The sequence below is a fragment of the Prunus mume genome, linkage group LG6, assembly GCF_029339155.1.
Source record: "Prunus mume cultivar Tortuosa linkage group LG6, ASM2933915v1, whole genome shotgun sequence".
Lineage (NCBI taxonomy): Eukaryota > Viridiplantae > Streptophyta > Magnoliopsida > Rosales > Rosaceae > Prunus > Prunus mume.
Genome location: NC_142703.1, coordinates 7,150,769 through 7,169,345, shown reverse-complemented (window position 1 = coordinate 7,169,345; position 18,577 = coordinate 7,150,769). Strand labels below are relative to the sequence as shown.

Genomic DNA, 18,577 nt, shown 5'->3' with positions numbered 1-18,577 from the left:
CGGCTGTCATGGAGCACTTTTTTTTTTTAAATAAATAGTACAGCCGTACGGCTATACTATTAAAAAAAATTTGAAAAAACAAAGGTGCTATGTGGGTTGTTTTAAATCCAATGGATAAATAGTATAGCCGACCGGCTGTACTGGAGTACTTTTAATTTTTTTAAATAAATTGTACGGCCGTTTGGGTATACTATTAAATAAAAATTTGGAAAAACAAAGGTGCTATGTGGGTTGTTTTAAATCCAATGGATAAATAGTATAGCCGCACGGCTGTAATGGAGTACTTTTAATTTTTTTTAAATAAATTGTACAGCCGTACGGCTATACTATTAAAAAAAATTTGAAAAAACAAAGGTGCTATGTGGGTTGTTTTAAATCCAATGGATAAATAGTATAGCCGGCCGGCTGTAATGGAGTACTTTTAATTTTTTTGAATAAATAGTACGCCGTACGGCTATACTATTAAAAAAAATTGAAAAACCAAAATGTGGGTTGTTTTGAATGGATAAATAGTATAGCCGGACGGCTGTAATGGAGTACTTTTAATTTTTTTAAATAAATTGTACGGCCGGCGGCTATACTATTAAAAAAAATTTGAAAAAACAAAGGTGCTATGTGGGTTGTTTTAAATCCAATGGATAAATAGTATAGCCGAACGGCTGTAATGGAGCACTTTTAATTTTTTAAATAAATAGTACAGCCGTACGGCTATACTATTAAATGAAAATTTAGTATAACGGCTGTAATGGAGTTTTAAATAAAACGCTATACTATTAAATGATAAATAGTATAGCCGGACGGCGGTAATGGAGTACTTTTAATTTTTTTAAATAAATAGTACAGCCGTACGGCTATACTACTAATAAAAATTTGAAAAAACAAAGGTGCTATGTGGGTTGTTTTAAATCCAATGGATAAATAGTATAGCCGAACGGCTGTAATGGAGCACTTTTAATTTTTTAAATAAATTGTACAGCCGTACGGCTATACTATTAAATAAAAATTTGAAAAAACGCTATGTAGGTTGTTTTAAATCCAATGGATAAATAGTATAGCCGGCGGCTGTAATGGAGCACTTTTACTTTTTAAATAAATATGCTATACTATTAAATAAAAATTCGAAAAACAAAGGTGCTATGTGGGTTGTTTTAAATCCAATGGATAAATAGTATAGCCGCACGGCTGTCACTTTTAATTTTTTAAATAAATAGTACAGCTATACTATTAAATTTGAAAAACCAAAGGTGCTATGTGGGTTGTTTTAAATCCAATGGATAAATAGTATAGCCGCACGGCTGTAATGGAGTACTTTTAATTTTTTTTAAATAAATTGTACAGCCGTTCGGCTATACTATTAAAAAAAATTTGAAAAAACAAAGGTGCTATGTGGGTTGTTTTAAATCCAATGGATAAATAGTATAGCCGCGCGGCTGTAATGGAGCACTTTTAGTTTTTTAAATAAATAGTACAGCCGTACGGCTATTATTAAATAAAAATTTGAAAACCAACGCATGATAGCCGCTCGGCTATACGGTTAAAATATTCGAATATAGATTAAAACGTTTATAGAGTACCGCCGCGCGGCTATACTGTTAAACTATTCTATTTATCGAGTACAGCCGCGCGGCTATATCCCAGGTGCATGCGGGTTGTTTTAAATCCAATAATTATAGCCGCACGGCTGTTTTTTTATAATTTCAACCTCCATTTTGGTTTTAGTGCTTTTAATTTTTTTAAAATAAATAGTACAGCCGTACGGCTATACTATTAAATAAAAATTTGAGAAAACACCGAAGTATAGCCGATCAGCTATACAGTTAAAATATTCGAATATACATTAAAACGTTTATATAGTACGGCCGCCCGGCTATACTGTGAACTAAGAGTACAGCCGCTCGGTATGCCGGTAAACTGTTTTATTTATAGAGTATAGCTGCCCGGCTATATTGGAGTGTTTTTAAATATTTTTAAATAAATAGTTCAGCCGGTCGGCTATAATCTTTAAATAAAACTTTTATTGTTATCTGAACAGAGTTGGGTTAGTATTCGAGCGTTGTTAGGGTTGGGGTTATCCTAGTATTCTAATTTCGAACAGGTTACAGCCTTATTCAGGAAAACCCTATCCCTGACCTCGCGCAGAAACGCACTCTAGCAGTCCCAGATCTGCCAAATCGATTCCGAGGTTGGTACTGACCAATTCTTATCTCTGGTTCCAATTGTCATTATCATCGGTTTTAAAATATTGGTTCTTGAATGTCGAAGTTTGATGATAATGATGTTAAAAGTTCATACTTTGTGTATATTTAGGGCAAGAAAAATAGACAGGACCTCAGTCGTGATTTTTTTTTAAAGATTAGAATGAAGATGGCTCTGTTGTTCTCACTATAGCGAATGGAGATGATATATGAGTGAATATAATTTTTATGATCCTAATAGTAGTAGTAATGGGGGCCTGTTAACATTTTGAATGCAGTGGAATTTCGCCAAGCTTGCTCTGGATTTCCGGTTTTGTGCCCCATTTCTTTGCCCCTCAAACCTACAAACGCAGTGTTCCTCTGTTTTATTAACTTATTGAGGAGAGAGGTATTATGCTTTGATATTGTAGAATGTGTTTAGCTTAAAGCCTTCATCATTTTCCTTGAAATTAATCTGAAACAATCCATTGAATTCCTCACTAGCATTTCAAGGAATTCAATTGGTATAACAAAATTCTCGTCTTATGCCTGCCTCCGCCAATGGCTTGATGCCTTTACCCTTCAGTACATTTTTGTGCTGATTACACTATGCTCCCTCAGTTGTAGCAGCATGGGTATCCGAGGCCGAACTGATGGTGATCGCCTGAGAACAGTCTGGACCCCCGAAATGGATCGATATTTCATTGATCTCATGTTAGAGCAAGTTTGCAAAGGAAATAAATTTGATGATCATTTATTTAGCAAGCGAGCATGGAAGCATATGACATCCTTGTTTGATGCCAAGTTCAAGTTTCCATATGAAAAAGATGTTCTGAAAAATCGGCACAAAACACTAAGGAACTTGTACAAGGCTGTAAGGAATCTCCTTGATCAGAGGGGCTTCAGTTGGGATGAAATGCGACAAATGGTGACTGCTGATAATAATGTCTGGGATGAATATATCAAGGTGCAATACTTAATCACTTAAACTTTTTATTTATTTTAAATTTCCTTCTCTCTTAACCATGTCAAGTGACTTACAGATTATGGTTTCAGGTACACCCAGATGCACGGTCATTCAGAATAAAAACCATCCCTTATTATCATGATTTGTGTTCAATATACGGTGACACAGCCATGGAAGAGAGAAGTAGGCGTTGTATCCTTGACACAAATGTTAAAAGTGAAATAGGATTAGGGACAGTTGATTTGTTGGGAGTTCTTAACTCTGCTTCTGCAACTGTTGATGGCAGGTGATAATATTCCCGAGGAGTCATCACATTCAGGTGAGAATGGTACAACTGCAGCCACACAGCCAAGGAGAGTTAGTCAGGGAACTGCTGAGACTCTTCAGGATATCATGGTTGGTGAAGATTATGGAGTCACTGTGCCAGCAAAGTCTTTTGATGATGTGGAGCATGCTATGACAAGTGTTCCTGGAATCACCACGAATAGTCGCTCCAGAACTTACTGGCAGCCACCCATGGACCGTTATTTCATTGAACTTATGCAAGAACAGGTGCGGAAAGGCAGCAGGATAGATGGTGTTTTCCGTAAACAAGCATGGATGGAGATGATTGCCTCATTCAATGCAAAGTTTGGCTTTAACTATGATATGGATGTTCTTAAAAATCGACACAAAACTCTGAAAAGGCAATATAATGTTATAAAGAATCTACTTGAATTGGATGGGTTTATCTGGGATGATGCGCGCCAAATGGTGACTGCTGATGATTATGTTTGGCAAGATTATATTAAGGTATGTATCTATTCAAGTGCAGCATGCTTATTCAACGGAAGACTGTATTATTATGTATTGCCCGTGCATAATATTTCCGTTGAGTTCTATCTGTTTTCACGTAGGTTGAAGTGTTTAAATTTTACCTGTTTAGGATCTCCCAATATAATCTTGTTTGATACTCCGGAGTTTGAAGAAAATATTGTTATGGTAACATGCAGGAACATACTGATGCACGGCAGTTCATGACCCGGCCTGTCCCATATTATAAAGACTTGTGCATGATATGTGATCCAAGTGTTGACGATAGAGATTCCTATTCAGGTGAAGATGTGGAGCAAGAAAATCAAGTTGAAGGCGCCAAGTTGTGTGGAGCATTAACTAGTTTTCTGTCTCCATCTACATCGGTTTCCACTGAAGATGAAGATGGTGATGTGCAGGAGTCAACCCCTATGTGCCAGAAGAAAAGGCGTCGACTAGAAAACTGCCCAAATGAGGCTCATCCAAAAAGATCACGAGAAGAAGATGGTGGCATGGCTAGTGCTCTTCGTGAGATGGCATCTGCAGTATCTTCGTTATCAGAGAAGAAGAGAAATGATGAGAAGTTGAACTCTGGGTCAATAGAAAGTGTGGTTGAAGCAGTACAAGCATTACCAGACATGGACGAAGACCTTGTGTTAGATGCATGTGATTTGCTAGAGGATGAAAAGAAGGCAAAAACATTCATGGCATTGGATGTTAAATTACGAAAGAAGTGGTTGATGAGGAAACTTAGACCACAGTAGGGTCTTTCCAAAGTTGTATATTTTTTGTCGAATAGCATAGATTTTTTCTTTTAATGGTAAAAAAAAAAGAGAGCATAGAAATGGAAAGGAAAATTAACATCAGCTATATGCTTTCATATGAAATAGTTTAGGATGCTTGTTTGGAAGAGTATTGGAGAGAGAGTGGTTATATTATAAGCAAGTGCTAGAAGTTTGCCATCTTCATAAAAAATTTAGTATTATTATAAGCAGCACAGCCGAATTTACCACAATAGTATCATTCATCATTAGTACTAATACTCACTCGACGCCAACATCACCTCTCAAACGCGGATATGATGCTGCTTCTAAGAACTGCTGGGGTAGAAGCAGGCGGCATCAATGAATAACTTTGACAAAGCTCGACTTACCCCAAAAAAATTAAAAATAAAAATAAAAATAAAAGTTGATAAGCTGTGGTTCCAGACCTTGTTAAGCTAATTAAAACAGGTAATGGCTGATTATGTGGCATTTTGCCATGTTTTAAGGCGTTTGTCAAGTAAATCGCCCACAAGTTAAAAATAAAAATAGGAAGGTTTGGGTCTACGAAGAAAGTTTTTTTCTTAAATGAGTAGAATACAATATAAAATGAGAAATTTGTGGTTCCTCCAACCTTGATTGATCTTTATAAGATACAAGTCACAAAACAAGAAATTTTCGTTTGTACTTCAATTTGGCTTGTGCGATAAGCAGCGGCGGCAAAATAGGAATCAAAAGCGGTAGGTTTTTTGTGGTTATTTAGGCCAAGCTCTCCGAAAGGACTTGTATAAAAATGAGCCAATCAGCTGTTTACAACAGGTACTTACTACCCAAAAAAATTAAAATTGTACCAAAGTACATCTAATCATAGCTTTAGTTTGTTAATAACATCCTAAAATATAGTTCAAACTCATATGATATTTTAATAAACTTACTATTGCTGTGAACTTTAAATATTCTTTTATATATAAAAATTAATTTAAAAAAATTCAATTTTGGCTAGTAAAGATTCCTCATAGTAATATATATGGTATATACATATGTAGTATATTTGTTACCCCGTAAATAACAGCAGACGAGAATATATTTCTTATTGAGATTGAGATTGAGATTGAGATTGATTTTCTTCTGTGATAAAAAGCCATAATGGAAGAAGATGAATTTCCCATTGGTTTAAAGATTCTTGTTGTAGATGATGATGAGACATGTCTCTTTATATTAGAAAGGATGCTTCAGTCTCTGAATTACCAAGGTACATCAATTTCGTTTTTCATGTGTCTCTTTCTCTATTTGAATCGAACTTAGCACTTTTGTGATACTACTTAATTATATGCTTTTGCCAACTTACAGCACGTAGTTCGATTCTCTTTCTTTCTAATTGTCTGCTTCCTTGGGTCGGGAGAATCGATGGTATATACATATGTTGTGATTATACTACATACGTACTAGGGTTTTTCTTTCTTCTTCAAGGAAGGAGAATCCATGGTATATACATATGTTGTGATTATACCACTAGTACATTAAAGAAGAAGGAAAAAGGACCAAGAATTTATAGGCCAACTTTTTCTTCATGTATGTGAGTTGGAAGTTTTAAACTTGTACAAAATAGTAGAGACCTTGCCTGAATGCATTCGATCGTTGTTAAACTATATATAGTACTGAATAAGTTGATATATTTTCAGTTACCAAATGCCGGGGTGCAGAGGAGGCTCTATGTATGCTTCGAGAGGATAAAGGCAAGTTTGATATAGTGATTAGTGATGTGCACATGCCCACCATGGAGGAAGGATTCAAGCTCCTTGAGACAGTTGGTTTGGAGATGAAATTGCCTGTTATCAGTACGTACATTATATATATATTTGAAACCCTAGCTAGCTACATGCGCATTATATTAATTGTATATCGAATTAACATATGCAATTTCAATTTCAATTATTAATTATTGTATGTATGCACTACTCTTTCAGTGATGTCATCGGATGATAATCATGAGACGATGAAGAAGGGCATCATTCATGGTGCTTGTGATTATTTGGTGAAGCCGTTCCAGAGGACGGCTCTTAGACTGATTTGGCAGCATGTGGTCCGCAATAGAAGAAACATGGTAGCACTCGCAGCTGCAGTTGCAGAGCCCAAGTCATGCGTTTTGGTGGAAGATGATGATGATGATGATCTTGTTGCCTCTCCAGCGAAGAAAAGAAGACGCCTAGTTTGGACAGCACAGCTTCATCATCAGTTTGTCACTGCTGTGAATCAACTTGGGCATAAAAGTACGTACTACGAATGCTTTACCAACTAATTATATATAAATAAAACGATCATTAACCAACTAATTATATTTATATATATATATATATATCACATTAATAATGGGTACTATTATATTAATTCATTCTTGTTTTTGGTGTTCTTTATTAATTGATATATATATATATATATATATATATATATATGCAGATTGTCATCCAAAGAAAATTTTGGATCGTATGCAGCAAATGGGTGCTCGTGGTCTTACTAGAGAAAATGTCGCTAGCCACCTTCAGGTATATATATGTGTCTTCATGGTTATCCTTGTAATAAGCATTAACCTTGCATCTTTGCTTTGCATAGTCAGTGTATGCTTTGTTAATTGTCGTGAGCTGAGGTAGGCTAAACGAAGAAACTCACATAATATACTACATGATACAGAAATACCGCATCCATTTTAGAAGGCAGAATGAGGCATCACAAAATCAGAGAAGACAATCCACATCTACTATTGGTTCTAGTTCTAGACAACCAAATTTCAACTTCTCATCTTCATCGAATGATTTGATCAGACTCCAAGATTATGCCAATTCAGGACAAATGCCACTTCAAAGTTTCACTACTTTTCCACAAGTAGCGGGAGCTGTAAGTGAGAGGCCAGAACCCAAATATGGCATGCTTCTTGCTGATCAAAGAAACCTCCCTTTGGACTCGAGAACGCTGGGCGAGCCAAGATACGAAATGGAGTACCAATTAAGCAACAGTAGTCCATTACAAGCAAATTTACAATCTGAAATTCCAACCACCATGGACCTTAAACACCAAATTTTGTTACACGAACAACAACAGCAACAAAAACAAGAAGAAGAAGCTCATCTTCAAATCCTTGGAAACAGTGGCTTGCAAGTAATTAGTGAAGGTACAAGTATTCAGAAGAACTCAACATCACTAGGGGCGAACTCACCTAGAGTCGATGGAAATCAGAGTCACCATTTGACGTTGAAAGACATTGCACAAGCAATGCAGATGGTAAATGGAACTGCGCCTGCTAATCATGATATTGGTCAAAGTCAGACTAGTCTGAACCAGGATGTGACAGAATGCAATGCTACAACATTCTATCCCACAACACACGAGAGTACACCTTGTGGCGAACATTATAATTTCTACATAAATGAATCTTGTTTTGGCATCCCTACAATAGAGGAACAGCATTATATTAAGGACATGGGGAGTATTGTTGATGAGCATTCCAATTGGGACAAGTTGTTAGTTGATGATTCTCAAAGGTTCAAGGCCGGAAGCTGTTCGTATGATCAACCAAGTTTTGAGGCTTTAATTTATGCGCAAAACCATGTTGCTATCGATGATTACATGCCAAGACCATTCATAGAGGTTGGTTTGATCCATCATTAGTTATTTGTGACTTTCTCTGTTCTGTTGGTAGTTGGTACATGCTCTTTCTTTTCTGTAATGTTTTAGATTTCTTGTTTTCTCCTGTTTGCAGGAAGGAACTGGGCTGCCTGCGCGATATCAAAGATAATAGGGATTCCCAATGCATGCTTGGGTTGGGAGGGATAATGGTACTGCACTCTGCTGATACTCATGAACACTACTAGTCCATTAATTGTTGTATGATGAATTGCATTATCTTGTGGAAGTTTTCCCTCTCTCTCTCTCTCTCTCTCTCTCTCATATTCTGAAATGAGCTCTTCATTTCATTGTTGCTTAAAGACATGGATCCTGTATAATAGGTTTTCCTAGAATCTATAGATTGAGGATGAGCTCTGTCTTACACTCATAATCACTTGTATAGATATTTTGTAAAGACTCTTGCATTAATTAATTCTCACAAACTTGCGTTACAACATGGTTCCACTCGACAAGTACATTGATGCTTCTCTATTAGTATTACACAGTTGATAAAGTCCCCATCGGTCATGTTGGTGTGGCACATTTAAAACCATAAAATAACTTTATATAAAACAAACTCAGTAATCAAATCAAAGTCTCAATCCATATTGATTGACAAGCCTAGCCATGAATGATACAGATGGAGACCATCCTTGTTAGGGAGTGGGATTTGGCAAGGATATCCATGTGTTGTTTGTCCCTCCCACATCTTACTAAAAGTTAAAGCCTCTATTGAGTCCAGAATTTATTTGCTGCTAGCTATTGAGTCCAGAATGTCTCACATCAACATCAACATCCCTTTTTTCTATTTAAATTTTAGTACCACCAGACCAGATCATAGTTATCACTTATTATTACTTATTTAGTAATAGTATACAAAAGTGATTTTGCTACTTCAAATGTCACCTTCCACACTCATCTACCACTCGTAGTGCATTAAAAGTGACTTTGGTCTCTTGCGCTTAGGGCTTGGCAGAACTTGAGGCATCCTGTTAGATGCTTCATTCCTGTACTGTGAAAGAGGCAGTTAGCAAGTGGGTGAGTAAACGTGCTACAAATAGCATTTGAGACCTTTTTGGGTGGACTGAAACTGGTGAAGACATTTGTCGTAGGCATCCCAGCCTTGTAAAATTGTTTGAATTTGCCGTATTCTGTGAAATGAAATGATTATCCACTTATTATTAGCTTGTTATCTTGTTTGCAATGAATCGAAGGATTCTGGTGTGCATTAGATTAGAAGGGTGGTGCGCTTAAGCTTAGTTTTCTGTCTTTGTTTTGGTCTTTTAGGCAATGAGGCTGGCTCTTGGCCCCATGATTCAATGTATGTATGTATGTATGTATGTCCTAGTAGTACCACTAGAAAAGGAGTAGATAGCCTCCCTAAATCCATACCTATGGGTATGAGGGTATGGGTCTATGATTAGATTAGGCAAGCAAATATGTACATAACTTACTTGATAATAATAAATGCATCTTCTAAGAAGAATCTAAGATGGACCATTGAATTTGAGAGAGAGACATATTGTTATTATACTATTATACAAATTTATAAATAAACTCAATCCTATACATGTATTTATAAAAAAATTCAAGCACTATTTAAATATAGAAACACACCCAAAATAACCCCAAAATTAACTTTTTGGGTGTGTTTATAAATGGATTTTGAGTGTGTGTAATGATGGATTTTGGGTGTGTTTATATGTTTAAATAATGCTTGAGTTTTTTTATAATTTCAACCCCATTTTGGGTGTTTTAGTGAAACTCCTCTTATTATTATTATGGTCCCCTCCCCTCCTCCACGCTCGGTTAGGCTTAGGGTAGGATAGGGTAGGGTTGGGAGGGGCCTCATATCTCTCTCTCTCCATTTGCTCTTGAGTCTTGGCTAAAAAACCCAAGTAAATGCGCACAGGATAGCTATTAGAAAGCCCGAATAGACTTGTGAAGCGACTTCAAATGGACTTATTCCCAAACTCGTGCACCCTTTGATATCCAGTGTGGAGTGGAGATATTAGGGACGGAGGGACCAAATCAAAATATGTGGTTGGTTCTTATTACTTGATGATGATTAAAAGTTGTATGTATGCTATATGCTATAAATAAGATTCGGAGAGAGTGAGTAGAGACGAGAGGGAGAGGGGGGACCATCATCCCAATCCGATCGCGATGGGTTACACACTGGACTCCCCTGCCCTCCCCTCCCTGTATCTCTCAACAGAATGAATGGGCCTCTACTCTTTCAGTAAGTAGAGCTTTCATTCGAGTAGTGCAATTCAATACGCATGAACAGCATACTCTCAATTCACTTTCCTCCCCCACCACATGCTATTATTATTATTATTATTATTATCTTATTATTCTTGTTACAATAAAACACTAGCGGGGTAGGAAAGCAACAGAAAATTACCTTCTCTCCTTTTCTTAAATGGGAATGCCCTGGGCGTAAAGCCATTGTTTGTTTGAATCAACTTTCATCCTAAAGCTGCACCTCATGATTATGTGGTTGAATTGAATTGACAAAACCCAACCCAACCCAACCCAACCCATTTCTATTCTATTCTATTCAGGTTGTTGATTCACCCGTGCGTGCCTGCAGCTGCATGCATTGACTGCATTCTTCTTCTACAACATCACTAGAACCATCCCACCAGCGCCTCTCACCCGACGACCACACAAAAATTTAATTCTATTCTCCTCCTCCTTTTTGTCTGAGAGTGACAGCAAAGGAAGAAGGGGGAGGTGCTTGAGACTGATTCTAACAAGAAGAATATGGGATGGAAGCAACAAGAAGAAACCCCAAAAATAAAATAAATAAAAATAGATGATGACCCACCAAAGCAACTGGACACGTGCGATGGCGGGGCATAAGGAATCGGTCCCAATCATTCTCCGTCCAGTGGCTTGGACACTTGCTACGCTAACGCAACAGTGACTCCCAATCCTTCCTTCCCCATCATTAGCAATAATCTTCATCCAGTTTTTGGGATCGGTGGATTAATCATTGAGATAATAAGCAGAAGCACTCATCATCATCAGTTCAGATAAAGATGGCGATGCAAAGACAGAATGAGGGATTAGGATTTAGCTCACAACAACCACCCACAAATATCAGTGTGCTCATTCATGCATCCTATGATCTATCTACACATGCAAATGAGTGAATAAATGAAAACCCCGCAGTGTGTACCCAATTGGCGTACACTACTACAGGTACATTGGTAACTTAACAACAAGCAGCTATGTCATCTTATTTGGGTTAAAACTAATACAAATTTATAAATTCAATGTCTATAGGTTAAAACTAATACAAATTTATAAATAAACTCAATCCTAGACATGTATTTATAAAAAAACTCAAACATTATTTAAACATAGAAACACATCCAAAATCAACAATTGTATATTTTTTGGGTGTGTTTATCAATGGATTTTGAGTGTGTATAATGATGAGTTTTGGGTGTGTTTATAAAGTGTTTTGGGTGTTGAATTTTTTTATAATTTCAGCCCCTATTTTGGGTGTTTTAGTAAAACTCCCTAAAACTAAAGGAGAGGCCACTTCCATTGATTACCAAAACAGAGTGCCTTACCATAAAGTGAAGAAACTCGAAGAAACTCCCAAGAACCAAACAGGCACCAGCTACTCAGCTAGCCACCATTGATATGCCCAAGCCCTAGAGACACTCGTAAACATAAATGTCTTATGTTCCCCAGTTGCCAACGTACCTGAGCTACTTTCATTTACTCCAAAACTGCAAATCGCCCATTTCGATTTCGACCTCGTATGTATTACTTGAAGAATTTGGAGTTCGGAGGCCACCCAACCCAACCCTCCCTTTCCTTTCCTTATTCCCCCCCATTAGTAAATGTATGTAATCAAATGTCATCTTAGCTTTTAAGCTTGCTTAGCTTTTCTTCCTTTTCTCTCTCTCTCTCTCTCTCTCTCTCTCTCTCTCTCTCATACACAGTGTGAGTGAGTGAAGTGAATTCTCTTCTGTTTGGCCCTAACAAAAACGCATTTCACAAACACACTATTCAACAAAATCTATACAATAACAAATTGAATATCCCCTTTGTTTTTCTCCTTTTATTTTCAGTGGCACGAATAATAGAAGAATAGAGTACAAATTGCCTGAACAGCAGAGTGACAGATCACCTAATCATTAACAAAAATTTAACAGGAAAAAAAAAAGAAGAAAAAAATATCTGAGTAGGTCACAGGTCACACTAAAGTGAGGAAGAAGGATGAAGATGACCAAGACAACCGACACAAAACGAAAACAATTAAAGAAATTAAAAAATGAATGGAAAAAAAAAACAATGGCAAATTCAGTCGGGAAATTAAAAAAATAATAGCAAACGATGTGACAAAATAAGACCTGGAGGGAATTTACCGGCGACTAGACTACCCCTTAATTTGACCTTGCGCTTCAATTTCATTTAGTGTGTCCGTACAAGTCGTAGGGTGACCAGAGGGCGTCGAGCGGGCAGGGCCGCTTGGAGTCCAGCCTGAGCCAGGGCTTGCCACTGCCGGACCAATGCAGGAGGCTAACCGGACCGGAATGGAGGTCACGGCAGCTGCCCTTCACATTATCGCCTCCCAAGCCGTGTTGATTCCACCTGTGCTCGATGGGCGCCACGTGTCCCGCGAAAACCAAAAGGAAGGGTGGCAACGACCCGAGCTCGTAGATCCGGCGGTTCTTCTGGATCTCCATCCACTTTTCGATCCGCTTGGTGTACCTGCCCCGCCTCCACTTTATCAGATCTATGACCATGACGCCGGTGTTAAAGTAACAGGGTTTCCGGCCATCAAATGTGCCGGAAAGCCGCTTGTCCGACCAGAAAGCGGGGGTGAAGTATTTGGTGAAGTTGGCGTGGCAGTACTCGGGCGCCCCGATGGTTCTGGAACCGAGGCTGGTGGTCCAGAGCCTGGAAATATCATCGACGACGACGAGATCAGAGTCCAAGTAGATGACCCGCTCGACGCAGGTCTCCAGCAGATCCGCCAAGTAGTTGCGGGCGTAATTGAGCGGCTGCTCCAGTGCTTGCCTCACCGACGTCGAGATCAGGCTCCGTACCATCCGTGGGTCGAAGTAGTAGACCCTAAACTTCAACTGCGGGAAAGTGGATTGGACCACGGCTTCCAGATTCGTCTCCGAGACGAGGAAGTGGAAGAAGACACTCTCCGGGCACAGCGAGTGATACAGCACAGAGTGGACGGCGGCGATTGACCCACGGAGATACTCAACGTCCAGAGTGATGGCCACGTGTACCAAATTGGGATCGCACGCATCCCCGATTTGGGTCTTGGCACTTGGGGATGCACATTCATTGGAATTGCGGAATGCCGAGGCCTTTCGGAAGTTGAGGCGGCCTCCTGCTCCAACCATCGAACCGGAATCGGAGAGGAGAACCGGAGGAGGAAGGCGGAGGTAAGAGTAGTCGAGGTGGTGGTGGTGAGAGGATCGGATGGCTTCGGCGGGAGGGAAGGATTGGAGAGACGGAGAGAGAACGATCATGAGCATTGCAGCAGAGAAGAAGCCAGAGAATCTAATAATCCACAGCATCTTATTCTTCTTCTTCTTCTTGGTATTATTGTTGATGTTGTTGTTGCTGCTGGTGCCGCCGCTGCAGAAAGGTCCTCTCCTCCTCCTCTTTCTCTTAAACTGGAAGAAATCGAAGAAATTGAAATGATCTCCTGCTACAATCGACGAAAGGAACGCTAAGGTTCCTTTGAGGTCCGCCAGAATTGTAGAGAGAGACCGATTGGCGTTTAAAAGTGGCAATCACGGCAAACTTAGAGAGTGAATATAAGCAAGCAAATTAGGGGGATTAAGAAGAATGCTTTGAGTGGGAGGGAATCTCGATCCTTTCCTCTCTATCAAAGTGTAGTGTGGGGGTTGTTGCCGTGGGAACCAAGCGAAGCGACCTTTTTGAATTTTCAGGGAGAAAAAGGAGGAGGAAGAACCCCCATCCATGAACCTCTCAGGCCAGACACGGCGAACAAGAAAAGGCGCGCCGCCGTGTGCTCTACCCTTCCCCTTCTTCTCCTCTTCTGTCTCTCTTGCCTCACTCTATTATTAAGCTCTTCCTGGGAGTATCGGACTAAGAGAAGATGAAACTGTGAAAGAGAAGATGGAGCGGAGGCACAGCACAACTAGAGAGAGAGAGAGAGAGAGAGAGTGGAGAAAGGGAAAGTAAGACCTTTTCTTTTCCTTTCCAGCTTTACATTTTTCCACCATAGAAATCCACGGGTAAACATAAATTGTAATTTATTTATTTTTAAGTGTAAAGGTATAAATTTTAGGGAGTTTCACTAAAACACCCAAAATAAAATTGAAATTATAAAAAATTCAACACCCAAAATACTTTATAAACACATCCAGTCCATCATTATCTCAAAATTCGTTTATAAACACACCAAAAATATACGTTTGTTGACTTTGATGTTGATTTTAGATGTGTTTCTATATTTAAATAATGTTGAATTTTTTTTATAAATACATATTTAGAATTGAATTTATTTATAAATTTGTATACATTTTAATTTAATACGTGACGTTTTAATTTCTGGAATATAAATCTGAGTTTGGATAGTGGTAGAAATCTAGAAATAGTAAACTAAAAAATAAGAGATTCAATGCATATGACATCGCAGAGCCTCGTAGAAGGAAAGAGGGGAAGGGGCCAGCTGTTCTCCTGTCTTGTATCAAAATGACGATTGCAACCCAGGCCACGGGGCAAAGCCTCTTCACTCCACATCCGGACGGTTGTACATGTCACGCATCCTCTTTTCTTGACTTGTTGTGATCTGATTTTTAAAACTTTTTCAGGTAGGTGTGTGTGAGGTGGAGCGAGAGATTAATTCAGGAATTAGGACTTGTCCGATTTAGTATTACTTTGGTTAAACCCATACCAAACCATGGAAGGTGATATATATTCGACGAGGTAGAGTATATGTTGCATATAGGGGTAGCCGTGACACTCACACCAATCATTGCCATATGTGTTAAAGGATGAGTAACATGTGCGTCTATATAAGATTTTTGAGTCAGTGATTTTCATATTTTCACTCCAACTTCAAGAAAAACCGGAATAGCTTGGGTCAATTTGTTTGGTTTTATTATACAAGAAAAGACTTGATTCCCTTCGAATGGAAATAGTTAAAGGGCAATTTTTGATTATTTATTTAAATAAACAGTTTATATACCTATGTTATGTGTGATACGTTAGAGAAGTGCCTACACATAAATTTTGGAATTCCTTTATACATTAAATTAATATTTATTGAGCGTTTCGTCAAGCCTATAAGCTATATTTCGCGCTTTGCATGTTTCCTTCATTTGAATTGATTTTATTGGAATTTATAATATTTGTTCTTTACATCTGTTTCTTCAAATGACAACAAATTTAGCACCATTAGGGCAATGATCATTGTAGATTTTGGAATGAATTTTGTCAGTGAAAATTATTCTGATACGGAATTTTTCTTGGCAGTGACTGAATTACGACATTAGAAGACACTTGAAAATAAAACTATGACTTACTATTGTCAAAGTGAATTTTGGAAATTGAACGAGACATTTCCTACAAATCGTGTCGTGTGTGTAGGCATTCAAATCTTAGGTCCCGTTGTTTTCGTTTACGTAGTGGGTCTTCGATACGAATCACAATACGATGTTTGGCCATTTTCCTTAAATTTATAACTACCCCTATGTTGCATGCTATGTTCACTACAGTAGCACCACATCACAATGAGATGAGATGAGATGAGAAAAAAGCCGTTTGATCTCCATCCTCGTCATAATTGAATTTGAAGAGAATGGGAGCCCACACCACAAGGAATCATTCAGCAAAAGTCTCTGTACGTAGTTTACACGAATTCGTAGAGGGGCCCCGCAGAATCTATGCTGCTATGCTGATTTGTCATTTTGCTTGCACACATTTATCGCACGTATATATAATATATAATATACGTATGTATGTCGACCCAATTGGAAATTTGCACGAAATTCAAAGACCTCGGGAAAATCTTTAGCTCAAGCAGAAAACATCAGAAGAGCTCAGGCCTTTCCAGGCCAGGCCCGTTGGTGTAGACCAGCTGGGAGGTCAAACCAATGGCGTGGTACCACGTGGAGTCGATCATTGATCCCCATCCCTGTGATGTCGTCAAGTCCCATTGAGTTGAAGCGGATGCAGGCAGGCGTACGGTACTCTCTCTCTCTCTCTCTCTCTCTCTCCCTCGCAACGCAGCACAGCTGTGTTTTGTGAAGCGCCTCGGTTGACACAACACCATTATAGTCCGTACGCTTCACTTCTCTAACGCCAGCCTGGCCACGCCTCTCTCTGCAATCTGCAATCTGCAATCTGCAATATCAATAATATTAATATTAATATTCAAGTTGTGCGTACAAGTTGCACATTTTAACAATTCGATTTGGTCCAACAAAAATAACATTTCGATTCGAGAAAGTCCAACAAAAAAGAAAAGTAGGCATAGCCCAGTATGCATGTATTTTGAACGGGGCTAGGCTAAACTGCGAATAGGCCAGCCCAGCCCAGTATAAAAGCTCGAACTAGTTGACTTGTAGCCCACAAACAAGACATAGCATTATGATTAAAGTGAAAGGAAGGCCGGGATTGAGTGGTGTCTGCCAAGTGGCGGTAGTCAACGATTCATGTGAAATCCGATCCAAGGAATCATCAACCCACTGTTTTATTAGAATCATAAGTTTTATAAGCAATGGAATGATGTAGTTGAAGTTGAATCACATATAAAAAGACGTGGATCACATGTAACAAGTTACTAAGAAATCTCATCTCTCTTGAAGAAGGCAGTTTAAATATTAAAGATGGGATGAAGGAAAACATCATCTCCTCTTCTTCGTCGTCTTCATCTCATAAAAGGAACAAAACTTGAGTGATACAACATTAATAATGCTATCGTTTTGTTTTTGTTTGTTGGGGTAATCCACAAGAACATCAACGTTGACGTGTACAACACTAAACTCTTTCGTGTTTCATGCCTTTAATTAATAAGTCACAACTCACAATCTTGTCGGCCGGTTGTTCCCCGCCTTGATTAATCAATGGCGATTGCCAAACTTATTGATTCGATATGAGCTACAAGATACGATGAGCCACATGCACTTTTAATTGGAAAGATGCTTATTTATTTATTTATTTGCTTCATTCATCAACAAAATCATAATAATTATTAATAATCTATCACCACCACCAGGCTTCTATCACCTTATTGCCAATCTACCCCCCCATTACAATTTGCTACAAGAGAAGAGATTACTAAAATCTTAACTCACACAGCATTTTTATCTTTCATTTTTTGTGCGTGCGTCTGTGTCTGTGATGTGATTATTATCGTCGGGATTTACCGTCGACTAACGATTTCTGAGCCAAACTTGGCTGCGTCGCTGGGCACCAACTGACCTTGCGCCAGCATCAGGGACTTGTAGATCTCGACAATCATCTTCTCATCATACTCCTTAAGTGGGCCCTTCCCGAAGGAACCGCTACCGTAGTCGCACATGGGCCCCCCACCGAAGCCGGTACTAAACATCCCCGAGTTAGCGAATCCCAGCATCAGTTTCACATAGGCGTCCCGGAGCCAAACCAACAACTTCTTCGGCGAAGGCATTCTTCTCATTCTGAGGAAGCTCAACTTCAGCTTCCGACCCATTTTTATTTTGATTCGGATCCGCCGTGCACGCCTTTTGCTGCCCGAACGCAGCTCCGTCAGTCGACCGGACCCACTTAGCTTCTCGTAGCCTCTCCTCCGCCAGTAGCCTCTCAACCCTTTGTACATGCTTGTAGAGACACCTTCCATTGTTCTTGCCGCGCGCTGCTTCTATCTTTCCACTTTAATTTTGTAATCTCTCTCTCTCTATCGAAAATTAGTTTACGGCGTAGATATGAGGGGGAGAGAGCAAAGTGAAGGTGGGTGACGCTATTATATAATAATAATCAATAATTTATAATCCATCACTCAATTCTCAATTCTAAATGTATATGATGGTCTACATAATAATAATATTATTAAAAGAGAGGTGGTGATCTAGTGGTCATAAATGAGAGGGGCTACCTGCATTTCTCAAGCTTGTCCTAGTCCATATTGAATGTGGGTGGGTGGGCACGGCTCGTGCTACATGCATATGATGCTCCACGTCGTTGGATCATTTTTCAACCTTGTTATTATTACTTACTGCCGT

General features: G+C 38.9%; 4 protein-coding genes across 6 annotated transcripts; 2 read left to right on the top strand and 2 right to left on the bottom strand.

The window, feature by feature from the left end:
• Window positions 1-2,044: 2,044 nt before the first annotated feature.
• On the top strand, window positions 2,045-4,799 carry LOC103334021 (Myb/SANT-like DNA-binding domain protein). 3 transcript variants are annotated; one of them, XM_008236944.3, is made up of 6 exons: window positions 2,045-2,182; window positions 2,474-2,583; window positions 2,796-3,141; window positions 3,231-3,324; window positions 3,428-3,933; window positions 4,134-4,799. In XM_008236944.3, the coding sequence occupies exons 3-6, from the start codon at window positions 2,806-2,808 to the stop codon at window positions 4,695-4,697; spliced, it is 1,500 nt and encodes a 499-aa protein (XP_008235166.1). In that variant the 5' UTR covers window positions 2,045-2,182; window positions 2,474-2,583; window positions 2,796-2,805; the 3' UTR covers window positions 4,698-4,799. The 3 variants fall into 3 exon arrangements, with proteins under 3 accessions (XP_008235166.1, XP_088911590.1, XP_088911591.1); XM_089055464.1 differs by having other exon boundaries at window positions 2,679-3,141; XM_089055465.1 differs by lacking the exon at window positions 2,474-2,583.
• Window positions 4,800-5,840: 1,041 nt separating this feature from the next.
• LOC103334072 (two-component response regulator ARR2-like) lies at window positions 5,841-7,578 on the top strand. Its single transcript, XM_008236998.2, has 6 exons — window positions 5,841-5,946; window positions 6,377-6,532; window positions 6,662-6,964; window positions 7,158-7,237; window positions 7,383-7,455; window positions 7,514-7,578. Exons 1-6 carry the CDS (start codon window positions 5,841-5,843, stop codon window positions 7,576-7,578), a joined length of 783 nt encoding a protein of 260 aa, XP_008235220.2.
• Window positions 7,579-12,399: 4,821 nt separating this feature from the next.
• On the bottom strand, window positions 12,400-14,636 carry LOC103334022 (putative galacturonosyltransferase-like 7). The gene has a single exon (XM_089053996.1). The coding sequence runs from the start codon at window positions 13,916-13,918 to the stop codon at window positions 12,788-12,790; it is 1,131 nt and encodes a 376-aa protein (XP_088910122.1). The 5' UTR covers window positions 13,919-14,636; the 3' UTR covers window positions 12,400-12,787.
• A 2,865-nt stretch (window positions 14,637-17,501) lies between these two features.
• Window positions 17,502-18,369, bottom strand: LOC103334023 (uncharacterized). The gene has a single exon (XM_008236946.3). The coding sequence runs from the start codon at window positions 18,193-18,195 to the stop codon at window positions 17,740-17,742; it is 456 nt and encodes a 151-aa protein (XP_008235168.2). The 5' UTR covers window positions 18,196-18,369; the 3' UTR covers window positions 17,502-17,739.
• Between the last annotated feature and the right edge of the window lie 208 nt (window positions 18,370-18,577).